Raw genomic sequence first — 14,978 nt, 5'->3', positions numbered from 1 at the left:
GATCAGAGGAGAATTCTTTTAGATCGTGATCGCTCGAAATTCATAAAGTATGGAACATAGAAGGAGGAAAGACGAAATTAAAATGGAACTAGAAATGGATCAAATGTATGATTATTTTCTTTCCAAATTCCATTCTACTTGAAAATGAATTCATAAGTCATTCGTTTTGTCCGATCATAAGACAACAATATATTATATATTTTCATTATCACAGGAATAGAATTTTTAATTAATTAATTATCTTATAAATTAAAGGTGGGGTCTCTGATTTTTGAAAGCCAATGTCGACATTTGAAATCACCAAAACAAACACACCCCTAACCCAAATGGGTCCCACCCCTGTATCGATAGCTTCACCCACACATACATACGTAACCCAGGCAACGAATGGAAAGAAATGTGTCTTTATCATAGCTGAAGGGAAGAACAATACGATTGTAGATAAACAAACAAGCAAAAATGACACACAAGCATAATGATGTAAAGGACAAAGGCATATATTAGTTCTTTTAGCTGTTACTACACAAAACACGGTTGTAGCTGCCTCTCTACATTACTACGATAGAAAAGAGGTGTTATTTGTGTAGTAACAGCGTTTAGCTCAGGAGTTATTGACTCGGGAAACTCCAACCTGTGAATATGTGGCCAACTTCCTGCTCCTTCAGTTCTCTCCAGCGCTGGAAAGCTGATCCTATATTAACACGTCCTACTTCTTGTCCTTATCGTAAGCCTTTCTTCACTTTCTTTCTTTGTTTTTATTCTCCATGTCAATGTTAAAACCGCTTTCTGCTAACATCACACATGCGCACTGAACACCCTCTCTGCCGCATATTGACAAGCCCCGCCCCTTTCTGCTCATTGGCTACACGTTTGTTTTGATTTTCGTTTTGATTTTTGTTTATTATTCGGCCCGACTCGGTTTTCTGAAGCATTTCTCAAAAATCGGAGAAAATCGCCTTTAATATAAGTTATAATAATAACTTTTTTTATTTTTTTTAACTGAAATGGTTCTTGCTAAAAAAAAAAATGACATAATACATCGATTTGACAATATTATTATTATGTTAAAAGTTATCATCATTAAACAAGGTCAGTGCAGTAAATGATCTTATTTCTAACCTCATGTCTCATTTGCTCTGTTTAAAGGACACCACTGATTTTGTTGCTTACGTAGCAAAAGATCCAGTTAACCGCAGAGGTAAGTATTTTCCGTCACACTTTACCGACTCCTGATAATCCTGATAATCTGTTACCTACAGTATATAAGTTCGTTCCTGCTTTGTGACGATGCCTATTGTTAAAAGTGCTACACGGATCAAATTGTACGGAACTGAATCGATACTTAGTCTGTCCTTGATGGGGATTTTTTTTAAAGAGCATCAGTAAAATTCCTGAGTTGTGTTTGTGCATGTGAGGGATTTGACCTCTTTACAGGCTGCAACACTGCATTCTGAAGCAGAATGGCATTGATCTTGTGTAGCTGTATTTAGCTTTGGGGAAAAAAATCAATTTATGCTGCAGCCTGTCTCTTTTTTTTTTCCCCCTTTTCTGTGCGTCTGACCTCTCGGCCGTGCTTTAAAAACGATCCTCTATACTTTAGAACGCATTTCCGATGACGTCATGAGGAAAGATCCAATAATGAGTGCGGCTCGAGAGTGAGTCAGCAAACTGGCTTCCGTTTTCCCTGGCTATCTGCTGATATCCAATCCTGAGAGTGTGGTGTGTGTGTGTGGTGTGTGTGTGTGGTGTGTGTGTGTGTGGTGTGTGTGTGTGTGTGTGGTGTATGTGTGTGTGGTGTGTGTGGTGTATGTGTGTGTGGTGTATGTGTGTGTGGTGTGTGTGTGGTGTGTGTGTGGTGTGTGTGTGGTGTGTGTGTGGTGTGTGTGTGGTGTGTGTGTGGTGTGTGTGAGAGAGAGAGAGAGAGAGAGAGAGAGAGCACTAGCTATGAATGCTGCTGTGAGTTCATAAAATTATCGTTTGATTATGTGTGTGTCCGTGTGTGTGTGTCCGTGTGTGTGTGTCCGTGTGTGTGTGTTTTGCAGCCTGTCATATCCTGGAATGTTCCGATGGTCTGGCCCAGGATGTGATCAGTACGATAGGTCAGGCGTTCGACCTGCGCTTCCAGCAGTACCTTCAGTGTCCCTCCAGCAAGCTGTCAGCTATACACGATAGGTAACACACACACACACACACACACACACACACACACACACACACACACACACACACACACACAGCTCTGCATTCAAGCTCGTCACTGTACGTTTTTTTTTTTTTTGGTTGGTTTTTGTTTATTTCCCCATCAATAATTTCTCATGAGATTATTTTAATAATAATTTAATAAACGTTAGAATTCCTTTGTATTATGTTTGGTTTGTATTAAATATTTAAAATATTATTAAATATTTTGTTATTTTTTCTAATTAAATAACCTTTTAAATTATACATATCATTTTCAATGGTTTTGTTTTATTACTATTGGGGGAGTGTAACAGATGTTCATGTTGTAATCTGAGTAAGAGTAACAAATTATTGCAGACTTCTTAATGCAAATCAATCTCTCTCTCTCTCTCTGTCTGTGTCCTTCTCTCTGTTTCTGTTTCTCTCTCTCTCTCTCTCTCTCTCTCTCTCTGTCCCTCTCTCTCTCTCTCTCTCTCTCTCTCTCTCTCTGTGTCCCTCTCTCTCTGTTTCTGTTTCTCTCTCTCTGTTTCTCTCTTGCTCTCTCTGTTTCTGTTTCTCTCTTGCTCTCTCTCTCTCTCCCTCTCTCTCTCCCTCTCTCTGTTTCTCTGTTTCTCTCTTGCTCTCTCTGTTTCTCTCTTGCTCTCTCTGTCTCTCCCTCTCTCTTTCTCTGTTTCTCTCTTTCTCTCTGTCTTTCTCTCCCTCTCTCTCTCTCTCTCTCTCTCTCTCTCTCTCTCTCTCTCTCTCTCTCTCTCTCTCTCTCTGTTTCTCTGGCTCTGGATCTTTTAGGGTACTGAGCGTAGAGGAGCCTTCATGGACTGAGGAAGGAGAGGAGCCTCCTGATCACTCGTATTATAACAACATCCCTGGCAAGATGCCCCCTCCTGGTGGCTTCATCGATGCACGGTTAACCAATCAGACAGCAGAGAGCAACCAGGTCTCCACATCTAATCTAATCTAACGGCATGCATTAATTCTCACAGCCTACAATTCATCTTGGTGTAGACCACCGTAGTAATATAATACGTATTACAATGCTGACTTATTACTTATTTATTACTTATTATTTATAAGCATCATGAGATCATCACTCCATAGTAATTTCCCTCTTAGTCCAAATGTCCCTGATTAGCCAAGATTTTTATATTTACACACTTTTCCATGAGTTTATGTTTTTTTTAAGTAATTCCATTGAAGCACGGTTGAAAAGCAATGTCTGACTTTCATTGGTTAACATTCATAGAATTTTTAATTTATTATTACTTTTGTCAGATTAAATTTTTTTGCTGTGACCATTGTGAGTTTTTCTTTCATTGACCGAAGTGTACAGTATCAACGATTTTGTCCACGTGTGTATTCTTTAAATCCTAATCCCGCCCACTCCTACGGATCGTCGATCAGTTCCGCCTGCTTCGGCTGTAATTGTTAGCACGACTCCATGTTTTTTTCCCGAACATCTTAGTTGATTTGTTTTCTCAAAATGTAAACAAATGCACGTTCACCTCAGACCTCCAGGGTCGGGGTTCGATTCCCGCCTCCGCCTTGTGTGTGTGTGGAGTTTGCATGTTCTCCCCGTGCCTCGGGGGTTTCCTCCGGGTACTCCGGTTTCCTCCCCCAGTCCAAAGACATGCATGGTAGGTTGATTGGCATCTCTGGAAAATTGTCCGTAGTGTGTGAGTGAATGAGAGTGTGTGTGTGCCCTGCGATGGGTTGGCACTCCGTCCAGGGTGTATCCTGCCTCGATGCCCGATGACACCTGAGATAGGCACAGGCTCCCCGTGACCCGAGAAGTTCGGATAAGCGGTAGAAAATGAACGAGTGAGTGAGTGTAAACAAATTAGTCATTTCAACCAGGATAAGACCGTTACTGATGATAAACGAATGTCGGTAAAGGTTCAAAAAATGTAAATCATGATCATCTTGCACTGTCCTGTAAAGCACAGCGTGTGCTCAGAATCTGGTCGGATGACATTTCGTCGTTCGTTAGTAAGCTCTTTCTCTTTTTTCCCTGTGCATGTGTATGCCGTGTTGACCTAGAGACAAATTATTGCTGACATCACAGTCGAAAACGTATTTATAGCCTTGTTCGGAGTCTCGTCGTTAATTGATCTCAGGAAAAAAAAAACACTTCCGTGGTGATATAAGCTGCCTTAGAGTGTGAGCGCTAAACAACAAACCCGATTCCAGGTCTGCGCTCTGCTTTGTCCACTTCATATACATCATGTGTGTGATAATGTGATGACTCTGACTTATGTAAGGTCTTATTTGCAGTAGATTAGTGTTGCAGCCTGGGGTTGCAGTGATGCGGAGTGGCTGTTTTATTACTGGGGATGACTCATATTCTCTCTGTGTTTCTCTCTCTCTCTCTCTCTCTCTCTCTCTCTCTCTCTCTCTCTCTCTCTCTCTCTCTCTCTCTCTCTCTGGCTCGTTTGTCGCAGGGGGCTGGCGTAGACCAGATTTACTATCAAGGCAGGCCTATACTCGTCCAACAAGGTGAGAAGCTTCTCCTCCATCTATTATTGTGCACACACACACACACACACACACATACACACACACACACACACACACACACCCTCCACCCCCCTTCCCCTTAAAAAAAAAAAAATCACAGAATGAAGAAATTTCACTCACTGCCCTTCTTTCTTGGATGCTCACTTTCAGGATCTTGTGACATATACAGTTTGCCTGAGGTCAAAGGTCAGAGCCCTAAGCTGGGCGAAGTTCCTACATACGTGAACACGCAGCACATTGATCCACAGGTACTGGCGGCACTGCACGGGGACTCAGAGGCAGCATGTGAACCATGTGGGGGCGCCACAGCCAAAGACAGTCCAAGGAAAGATCTATTCGACATGAGTAAGGCTCAGTGATATTTTGATGTGTTTTTGGAACAGGACCGCGTCGATCAGATCTGTGTGTTGTAAATAAATAAATAAACAAACAAACAAATAAATAAATGTGTAATCGGGGACACGGTGGCTTAGTGGTTGGCATGTTTGCCTCACACCTCCAGGGTTGGGGGTTCGATTCCCGCCTCCACCTTGTGTGTGTGGAGTTTGCATGTTCTCCCCGTGCCTCGGGGGTTTCCTCCGGGTACTCCGGTTTCCTCCCCCGGTCCAAAGACATGCATGGGGATGTGGTAGCTCAGTGGTTAAGGTGTTGGGCTACTGATCGGAAGGTCATGGGTTCAAACCCCAGGTCCACCAAGCTGCCACTGCTGGGCCCCTGAGCAAGGCCCTTAACCCTCAGGTGCTCAGTTGTAAGTCACTCTGGATAAGGGTGTCTGCTAAATGCCGTAAATGTAAATGTAAATGTAAATGGTAGGTTGATTGCCATCTCTTGAAAATTGCCCGTAGTGTGTGAGTGTGTGTGAATGAGAGTGTGTGTGTGCCCTGTGATGGGTTGACACTCCGTCCAGGGTGTATCCTGCCTCGATGCCCGATGATGCCTGAGATAGGCACAGGCTCCCCGTGACCCGAGAAGTTCGGATAAGCGGTAGAAGATGAATGAATGAATGAAATGTGTAATCATTCACATTGGTTCTTTTTTTCTAATGGCAGGCGAGTCGGTTTTAATTCATGCATTCAGAAGGATTTTACTGGGTGGAAATGAATATACATAGATAAAGAAGTCACATTGTTTTTATCAGTTAGTGACATATATTTCACAAATTTATCCTGAAATATTAAAATAGTAAAATTTAAATATGTATAGAGCAGGCGATTTTGTGGTGAAGGTGTAACCCTAATGTAAGTTTATTGGCCTGTTTCGCGTCTCTTTTTGCACAGAGCCATTTGAGGAGGCGATCGTGACTCAGTCTCCATCAACGTCAGTGTCTGCGTTGAATAAGGCCTCGTCAGTGGATAACTGCAGTCCGGTGCTGACGCGCTCTGCCCTGCGCTCCCTCCCCGAGCTCGAGCAGCAGAGCTGGTACCACGGAGAGATGAGCCGACACAATGCAGAGAAACTCCTGCGCAATGATGGAGACTTCCTGGTGCGCAAAAGCACTACCAACCCCGGCTCATATGTGCTGACGGGCATGCACAACGGCCTCGCCAAACACCTGCTGCTCGTCGACCCCGAAGGCACGGTGAGTGTCTCCAGATTTCTTTTCATATTTATTACTATAGAAATTGAGCGTCAGTCATCCCTGACAGCTTCAGTATCGTCACACAGAATATACTGCAAGTCTCAAAGAAATGTCTGAAACTCATAACCTCACGAACTCGTCACAAACGAATCTTTATCTTCAAAAGGTACGAACGAAAGATCACATATTCGAAAGCATCAGCCACTTGATCGGCCACCATCGCGACAACAACCTGCCGATCGTCTCGGCGGGGAGCGAACTGTGCTTGAAGCAGCCCGTGGAAAGAAAACAGTGACGACGTCCATCTGTAAAAGTAAATAAATAAACAGTCTGCACAGGGGGGAACGAGGTCGACCCTGAAACCTGATACTTGAAGAATACGAATAAGGAGCGCGTGTAGATGACGGTGGATCTCGTCAGAGTCACGGCGACGTCGTTCGGACCATGTGAAGGCGATCCGAGCGCACGCACACGACGCCTGATTTATAGAACTGTTTTAATTATTTTGTTGTGATGACTGAAATTCTATATTTTTTGAGAAGACATGGGCGCATTTGGGCTTAGCGGTGTTTTAAACTCAAAACGCTAAATATTTGGACGAACTCTTCGGAAGATAAGATTTAAAAAAAAAAAAAGTATTTTAGAATAACCTAAAAAAAAGTTTTAGTTTTATCTATCAAGCACAACCGGATTTACATGTTTGTCGGTAAGAGTTAGATGAGAGAATCATTTGAGGAGGAAAAAGTTGTTTATATTGAAATATTTTAGAAATCGTTCTTTAACTGCAGCTAGTGCAAGTGACAGGTGGTAATGATCCTAATCACTGTTGGGTCTGCTTTTATGGGGGAAGATATCAGTGTATTCGCTTAAACCGTAGACACACACACACACACACACACTCACACTCACACACACATACACACACTCACACACACACTCACAAACACACTCACACACACGCACGCACACACTCACACTCTCTCTCTCTCTCACTCTCACACACACTCACACACTCTCTCTCTCTCACACACACACACACTCACACACACTCACACTCTCACACACACACTCACACTCTGTCTCTCACTCACTCACACACACACACACTCACACTCTCACACACACACTCACACTCTCTCTCACACACACACACTCACACACACACACACACTCACTCACTCACTCACTCACTCACTCACTCACTCACTCACTCACTCACTCACTCACTCACACACACACACACACACACACACACACACACACACACACACACACACACACACACACACACACACAGCTTTAAAGTACTGACACTTTTCTATGATGTTGAATCCTGTGGCAGCGCACTCGCATGACTTGAAAAAAAAAAAGTTAATTGTTCTTGTGGTCATCGTTTGTAGCCGTCAAAGCCCACTGACAGGTGCTTGTGTATGCTGACGATGTAAAATATTTATCCTTTTATTCCGAATATTAACGATTGAATTTCGTTCCTTCTTTAAACTTGTAAAAATGTGTGTAGTTAATTATGTTCAGGGCTTTTTTTATACCATGGATGTTTCTATCATTTTACGGCTTATCGCGGCTTGATTGTGGGCTTTAAACACACAGACACAAACACACACACACACACACACATACACACACTAATATAATTTTAAATTCTAACGGATAGCACAAACAATGCATACATCCAAATTTGTTAAAGTAATTAGTGTATATTAATATTGTTTAGTAACATGATCAATGATTGGATAATTATTTTTTCAGTATCCAATCCTAAATTAAGGGTTTTTTATTTATTTATTTATTTATTTATTTATCTGTTTGTTTATCTATCTATCTATTTATTTATTTATTTATTTTTGAGCTAGCTACAGTAAGAAACTCATGTGCATGCCAATGGCTTTAGTGAATCAGGTGCTTAGATCCCTCGCCAACGGTTTTACGCACCAAACGTCTGACTTTTAATTGATTTCTTTTCTCCTTTCCATAAGTGTGTGTCCTCTTTTTTTTTTTTTTTTTTTTTAAGGAAAAACTTACCACAAGAAATCTTTCCAAAGTAACTCACACCTACATCACGAAGTCGCACCGGTTACAGTTTTGCATTGTCGTTAAGACGGTCGCCGGAGAGCGTCTCACGATATATGAAACTAATCATTCACCTATGCAATGACACTCGTAAGTTCATACTATACTAAAAAGAGAGCAGATATGTAGAATTAGGAACATCTTATCAATCCTGGTGACATGCTTCAAAATTTGCGTAATAGTAATTTACATTTACGATAGCAGGCCGCGTTACAGAGTAGGGAACGAATTTATACTCCATTACTAGTACTTGCATAGGCAAAAATGGTTATTTTCATATACTTTGGAGTAGATTAAAAAAAAAAGCAAGATTGTTATTTTTGAATGTTGTGATCATTTCTTATACACACACTGGACACCTAATATTGATGTATCGATATATTTTTCACATAAAATACACGAAACACAAGTAACGATGACTAAAAAGACCCGAGGTTTAATTTCTGAACGTGTGGCTGTGTCACTGTATCGAGGATGAGATGTAAAGGTTTCAAATGAACTGTGTTCACATATGAATGATAAAATGAGTGAAGTTCTGGCCTCCACACCATGCAGTCGTTCCTCCAGCCGTAAAAGCACTTCGATCCACACCACATCCTAGTATGTAAACTTTCATGCGTTTAAAAGTAAATCGGTTTCAAAACGAATACAAGTTAAAGATGAAAAGAAGTTATCTATATAATCCGATATCTCATCTGATGTGAAACATGAATACGGCGAGAAATTTACACTGTACAGTTTCGATGTGGCCTTTGTTTTTATTTGCCAAGGCTTGATTCTTATTACTGCACTTTTTTAATCCTGTTTTATTTCGATGTCACATTCCTTACTCACAAAAACACTATATGGCCAAATGTTTGTGGACACCTGACCATCCTACCAATAATGTATATCCTTCTCGTTCCAGATTTAATCCTGCTTTTATAACAACTTCTGATCTACAGCGAAGTCTTTCCACTAGATCAGGGGTCGGCAACCCGCGGCTCCGGAGCCGCAAGTGACTCTTTCATCCCTCTGCTGCGGCTCCCTGTAGATTTGGAAAATAAATATTTATATTAAATGTATTTTATTTTAGTTAGTTTTAAAAAAAAATTGATTTCTAAATTCTAAGATTATGATGCTCTTGTAACATTAAAATAAACCGTTTTTAGTTTATTTTTGTCGCTCAAAACCGCCGACTTGCGAAATCCGACACACAGAAGCAGACGCATTTTTGGGTTGCTGCAGCCGGCAAGTCATGCAGGGCTATCAAGTGTCACGCATTGTCAGTGACGGTCACGCATTTGGGATTTTGGTACACATCGTATTTGTCACGCAGAAAAACTGACTATTTATTATATATTTAATAAGCCGCAGCGCCCAAAATGTATCAGTCCGCACCGCTGTCTCTATGGAACCGGGCAGGAATCAAGCGCGTCTCAGTTAGTCGAGCCTGACACTTATCAGCCAATCAAAAAAAAAAAAAGAGGCTACACAATAGCCAATCAGAAAATAGCACTATCTGGGAAAGATTTAACGCAACAACCAATGAAAAAAATTGGGGTTGCCCGGGGTGTGTGTGTGTGTGTGTGTTTGGTGGCGATGTCACGCTTGCCTGTCTTCAAAACTTGAGAGCCCTGCCATGAATACGAAGAGGACTCGATTAGACATTGAACATTTTAATTAAAAGTAACCTTCAACCCAGCGTCTTTTTTTTTAATTAAGCTTAGTTCAAACTGCTCAAAATATTTTTGTTTGCCTGCAGAAATAAAATTTCGTTTGCTCGGTAGCAGTTCATTGATTTCATGAATGCAACACACTACAGTTTTTTCTATACTTTCCATAAAGGTAAAAAACGATATATGCGGCGTTCTCTTCATTTTAGATGTCAAATTGGTTTTGTGGCTCCCTGTGTTTTTTTTTTCTGTGGGAAACGGGTCCAAATGGCTCTCTGAGTGTTTAAGGTTGCCGACCCCTGCATGTTGGAGCATGTTGCCGACCCCTAGATGTTAGATAAGGAGGTTTGGACCATCTCAGAGAGATGTTCAGTGAGGTTGAGGTCAAGTCTCTGTGCAGGACAATCGAGTACATCCACTTCCAAAAGCATCACATTTAGTTTCGGTTAAGTCCTTTAAACGAATTTACCGAATACTCCTACTGTAAAGTCACCGTCAACCTCATATTTTGCTTCATTCTTGTGTTATTGTGTGATAAAATGTAAGAGATTAGTACGTTTCGGTACATTCGACGAAGGCCAGTGGTGTTTCCCAGTGGTGGTGTGTGTGACGTGGCCCGGAGTTGATTTTTATTCTATAACAGCATGTCCTGAAGTTTCTTTTCTACCTCCATCTATTAAAGAAAAAACATAATATTCATCCCTTTATATGTAGCTACATTTAATTTTATGTCATTCTCAAATAATTTTATGACTTATGTTACAGCAGCTGTGAACAGATTACAGATCCGTTACCAGCCTCTCGTTTAGTTCTTCTTGAACGAAGTCGATCTAATCAGACGATACCGATGTTATTAATTATTAATGAATTATTAATCATGAGTTATCATTGTGTTATTATTATTATTATTATTATTATTATTATTATTATTATTATTAGTAGTAGTAGTAGTAGTAGTAGTATTATTATTATTATTATTTTTCTGCATGACTGTTGGCAATAAAACTGTGAATATTTGCTGGTCTGACAAGTTGACAAGCGACTTAAGCCTTCAGTACAACCTTTCGTATAACACCGAACGACTCGAGTACTCGAATGCCACGGTTTTAAGTCAACGTTAGCTAATATTACAACACACCAACTTCTTTGGCACAGTGTATTAAAAAGATCAACATCAGAGATGATTTTCATAATCAAGCCCCATTATTTTCACCCTGGTGTGTTCATGCATGTTCTTATAGAGGGTGTGCTGTTATAGGAAAATAATCAACAACCGTGTAGAATAACGGTATGTCTTTAGTGGAAAGAAAAATATTGTAACACAAGCTCGGTTCCTTTGACTAGGTTCTTCAAGAATGTTCAGCCACCTAAAAGACCTTCAGACCTTTAGATGTTACCTGAACTTTACGTTTAGGTTCAGCAGAGGGAGCCAGCTCTGTGTGGTGATGACTGGAGTGAAGTGGGTACAGTATATGTACCTCTGTGTGTGTGTGTGTGTGTGTGTGTGTGTGTGTGTAAGGTGGTGGAGACCTCTGGGATATTCCATGTAAAGACACCTGGGGTCCAGATGATCCCACGCTCAGCTTTATTTAAAGCACCAGACTTATTTTAAACCACATTACAAACAAAACTCTACAACTTAGTGTTTTTAAAAAAGTTCGATAACAGTCACATCTCTGTAACAGAATCATAACACCATACTCACGTTGAAAAGCAATATTAATACCAATTACGATCAGAAACAGTTTGTTTTTTAGACCTTCGGAAACCACAAGCAGAACATCACACAGGCAACTGGGCTTTTTTTTTTTTATATAAGAATACAACCCTTAGGCCATGCTGTTATAGGAAAGTAATCAGTGTTGGATGTGGATTTACCATCATCACCTCCTTACGGGTGCTTCTGAAAGTGTCTGAAAACTCGAAGTAATGGTTTTACCTTTGACTGTTACAGTATAAAACACTGATACTGGAGACTCCTTAGAAAACAGCCTGTTACTGTAAACGTGTCCTCTGGAATTCTCTTCTATCGGCGCAATTACACTGAAAAAAAAAAACATTCGACGGCAAAGAAATTCCAACATACAAGAGCCACATTTATAACAAAAAAAATATGGTTGAAAGACTTGGTTAAAATTTTTATTCCAGTTTAAAATGTCATTCTGTCTTGCTCAGAATGTTTCCTCATCCTTGGCAGGAAAGATCTCTGGGCTGGTGTGTAAGTTCGGAACGGTCGTCCTTTCGAGAATTTAATTGTTAGATCGATCGAAAAAAAACCCAAAAGGGTTCAACACTGGTAGATTGGTGGGCTTTAGGAATACTGGTGTTTGTATGGTATTCAGAAGAATAAGATTGATAATTGGACCAGCCAGGAATGAAATATCAAGCAAATGTCAGACCTTAGTTGCCTGATTGACACTGTAATCATAAACAAAACAGAAATCTTCTTCTGGATCTCTTGATGATGCATTAAACATTCATGGCTATATATTACACTTAAATGGTAAATCTTTGAGTATTACGTCTCATTCCAGGAGCCTGGGCTTTCTATGCTAAGTTATTGTGACTACATTCACTTGTTTCTCCTGATCTTCAGCTGGTTTCTGATTCTGGCTAGAGCTCTTACTCCTGCTGCCCTCTCCATACGCTTTGCCGCCATCCGTACATGGGGAAATAAAACATCCGCACAGCAGCCTTAAAAATGCCCGGCGCATCTCCCTGCTAGCCAGAGTGTAGATCACCGGGTTCATAGCCGAGTTCATCGCAGCCAAAGCTATGAACCAGTTATCTTTGAGCAGGATAGGGCACTGCCTTTGCTTGCAGGCCACATCAGTGAGCATGAGAATAAAGAGGGGCATCCAGCATGCGATGAAGACCCCGACAACGATGATGACCGTCCGTAGTAGAGCCATGGAGTGTTCGGAGTTGCTGTGCTTCATCACCTTGCGACTGCTGGACTTCACCAGGATGTAAATACGAGTGTACAGTACACAAATAGCAAGCAGCAAAGCCGTGAAGATGCTGATGCAGAATGCCACGTACTTCTTTGTGTAGAGTGGTAAAATGACTGAGCAGTCTGGAAGGTTTTCCAGGCAGTTCCAGCCCAGGATGGGCAACACTCCGAGAGCCACAGCAATCAGCCAGCATGTTCCTATGAGCAGAAACACTCTGTAATTCTTAGTAGCGTCATAAGGCCTCATTTTGATCATGGTTAGATGCCTTTCGATGGCAATAGCCAGCAGACTGAAGATGGATGCTCCCAGCGCTACGAACACACTCCCCTCACGGATGAACCACTCTTCTGTTGAAAGGTGCAGAGTTCTTTCTCCAGACAATAGCAGATTCACAGTGTATGTCACACCGGCAAGCAAATCACACAGCGCAAGATTCCCAATGAAAAAGTACATGCGGTTGTGGAATCTGTGGTTTTTCCATATCGCTATCAGAACTATCAAATTTTCCAGGACTATGAAGCTGCTTATAACCAGAAACACCACCTTCTCAGGACCCAAATCAACCCCACTGGTGCTGTTCCTATTTTTCAGCTTTCCTGTGTAATTGTAATGCTTGATTATGGCTGGATTTATCATTGCTCCAGCAGGGGGCATTATTAGTACAGAAGAGAATGCAAGATTGAGACCGGGTGCTCCCGGTGAGAGAGGTTTCCAGTTGGGTTTACAGAACGATGGAAGGACGTTTGGAGATCCTAGTGCATTCCTTGATCTAGGTAGAATCTTCCCTGATTGATAGAAAAACACTTTCTTACATATTTCCAATCAATAAAATGAAGATAAACAGATTTAAAACTACACTCATGGCTTAAAACTTTTAGTACATGGCTGAGATCCTGACATTGTTTAAAAACTGTTTCAATATATTATGGCAAGTATTATACACTATATATTTTTATATAGTTATGTAGTATTGTATTTTCCTTATCAGCAAGTTCAGGAATCATGAGTTTAGGTAGTGAATAATAGAAGAGTAAACAAACAACTAAATTCTTTTTAAAACTTCAGTTTACAGAACAATCATCAACAGAATTCAGATCACCATCACTTACCGTCAAACCTTTTCTAATCCCAGAGAAATCTGCCCCAGTCTTCTATGTATTCCAACAGAGCGTGAAGACTCTTAACTTCATCCTGCTGTGGAATTAAACCTCTTCATTGCACATGCTTACACTGCACAAATGGTGTAACAGAGTTGCCAGGTTTCCATTTACTGACCCCCACATCAGCACGTGTTCATAACTTCAGCTTATGCGATGCACTTTCCGTCTCCAGCCACTTCATGTAGAAGCCGTGTTAAAGATATGAAGTTACAGACACACAGCTCACTAAAGAGGATGTAAGTAGGAGGGACCTTAACGTGCAAGGAGGGATCTGTGGAGGTTCGATCAGTGCTGCAATTCCTCATCTCTGTCAGTTACCTCAAAGTTTAAGATCCGGCCGAGCGCAAACAGAATCCACGCTGTAACATGCAACGTGCCATTTATCGCTGCTTTTTATATCCTTTGAATTATTCATATTGTTGTGAGGGAGCATGAAAAGAGCATGATCGTTTCAGAGCACGTTTAATGAGCACCACTGAGTGTACAGTAGGCTACAATTTGTTTGAGGTTAGACAGAGAGAATGAGGGGTCAGTTAACCAATAATGGCTTTAAATAAGCATAGTGAAAGAAAGGAAATGGAGCGAGGACACAGAAATATCTTTTTTTTATGTTTAAAAAAAAAAGTCGGACCTTTTTATGGATTGGCGAGGAACACGTAGTGTACGTTTTTATATTTTACACCAAACCCATCCAGAATGGAGACAGAAATGCCTTAATTAAGGGCTAAAATACATTGATGCTTAGAAGTAGGAAAATAATCAACAACAGGGTGGATTGTTATTGCTCTTATACCACAGCAATAAGCCAAAAATTATATTTTGTTTCATTAAAACGCATTTAATTTTTTTT

At 40.9% G+C, this 14,978-nt stretch overlaps 2 protein-coding genes across 2 annotated transcripts in view; one reads left to right on the top strand and one right to left on the bottom strand.

Annotated features, from left to right (window-relative positions):
- Window positions 1-6,958, top strand: part of shc3 (SHC (Src homology 2 domain containing) transforming protein 3) — a 20,811-nt gene extending 13,853 nt beyond the window's left edge. Inside the window, exons 6-12 of the mRNA XM_047806008.1 lie at window positions 1,147-1,198; window positions 2,043-2,172; window positions 2,968-3,115; window positions 4,617-4,671; window positions 4,843-5,037; window positions 5,970-6,271; window positions 6,438-6,958. Coding sequence (XP_047661964.1) covers window positions 1,147-1,198; window positions 2,043-2,172; window positions 2,968-3,115; window positions 4,617-4,671; window positions 4,843-5,037; window positions 5,970-6,271; window positions 6,438-6,566 — 1,011 coding nt within the window. The 3' untranslated portion in view covers window positions 6,567-6,958. The remainder of the gene's footprint in view (window positions 1-1,146; window positions 1,199-2,042; window positions 2,173-2,967; window positions 3,116-4,616; window positions 4,672-4,842; window positions 5,038-5,969; window positions 6,272-6,437) is intronic.
- Window positions 6,959-11,776: 4,818 nt separating this feature from the next.
- LOC113646405 (sphingosine 1-phosphate receptor 3) lies at window positions 11,777-14,341 on the bottom strand. The gene is made up of 2 exons (XM_027152631.2): window positions 14,078-14,341; window positions 11,777-13,753 (listed from the first exon to the last, which is right to left on the bottom strand). The coding sequence occupies exon 2, from the start codon at window positions 13,620-13,622 to the stop codon at window positions 12,567-12,569; it is 1,056 nt and encodes a 351-aa protein (XP_027008432.1). The 5' UTR covers window positions 13,623-13,753; window positions 14,078-14,341; the 3' UTR covers window positions 11,777-12,566.
- Between the last annotated feature and the right edge of the window lie 637 nt (window positions 14,342-14,978).

Source organism: Tachysurus fulvidraco, chromosome 21, assembly GCF_022655615.1.
Source record: "Tachysurus fulvidraco isolate hzauxx_2018 chromosome 21, HZAU_PFXX_2.0, whole genome shotgun sequence".
Classification (NCBI taxonomy): domain Eukaryota; kingdom Metazoa; phylum Chordata; class Actinopteri; order Siluriformes; family Bagridae; genus Tachysurus; species Tachysurus fulvidraco.
The sequence above is the reverse complement of the archived record's forward strand: the minus strand, read 5'-3'. Positions and strand labels throughout refer to the sequence as shown.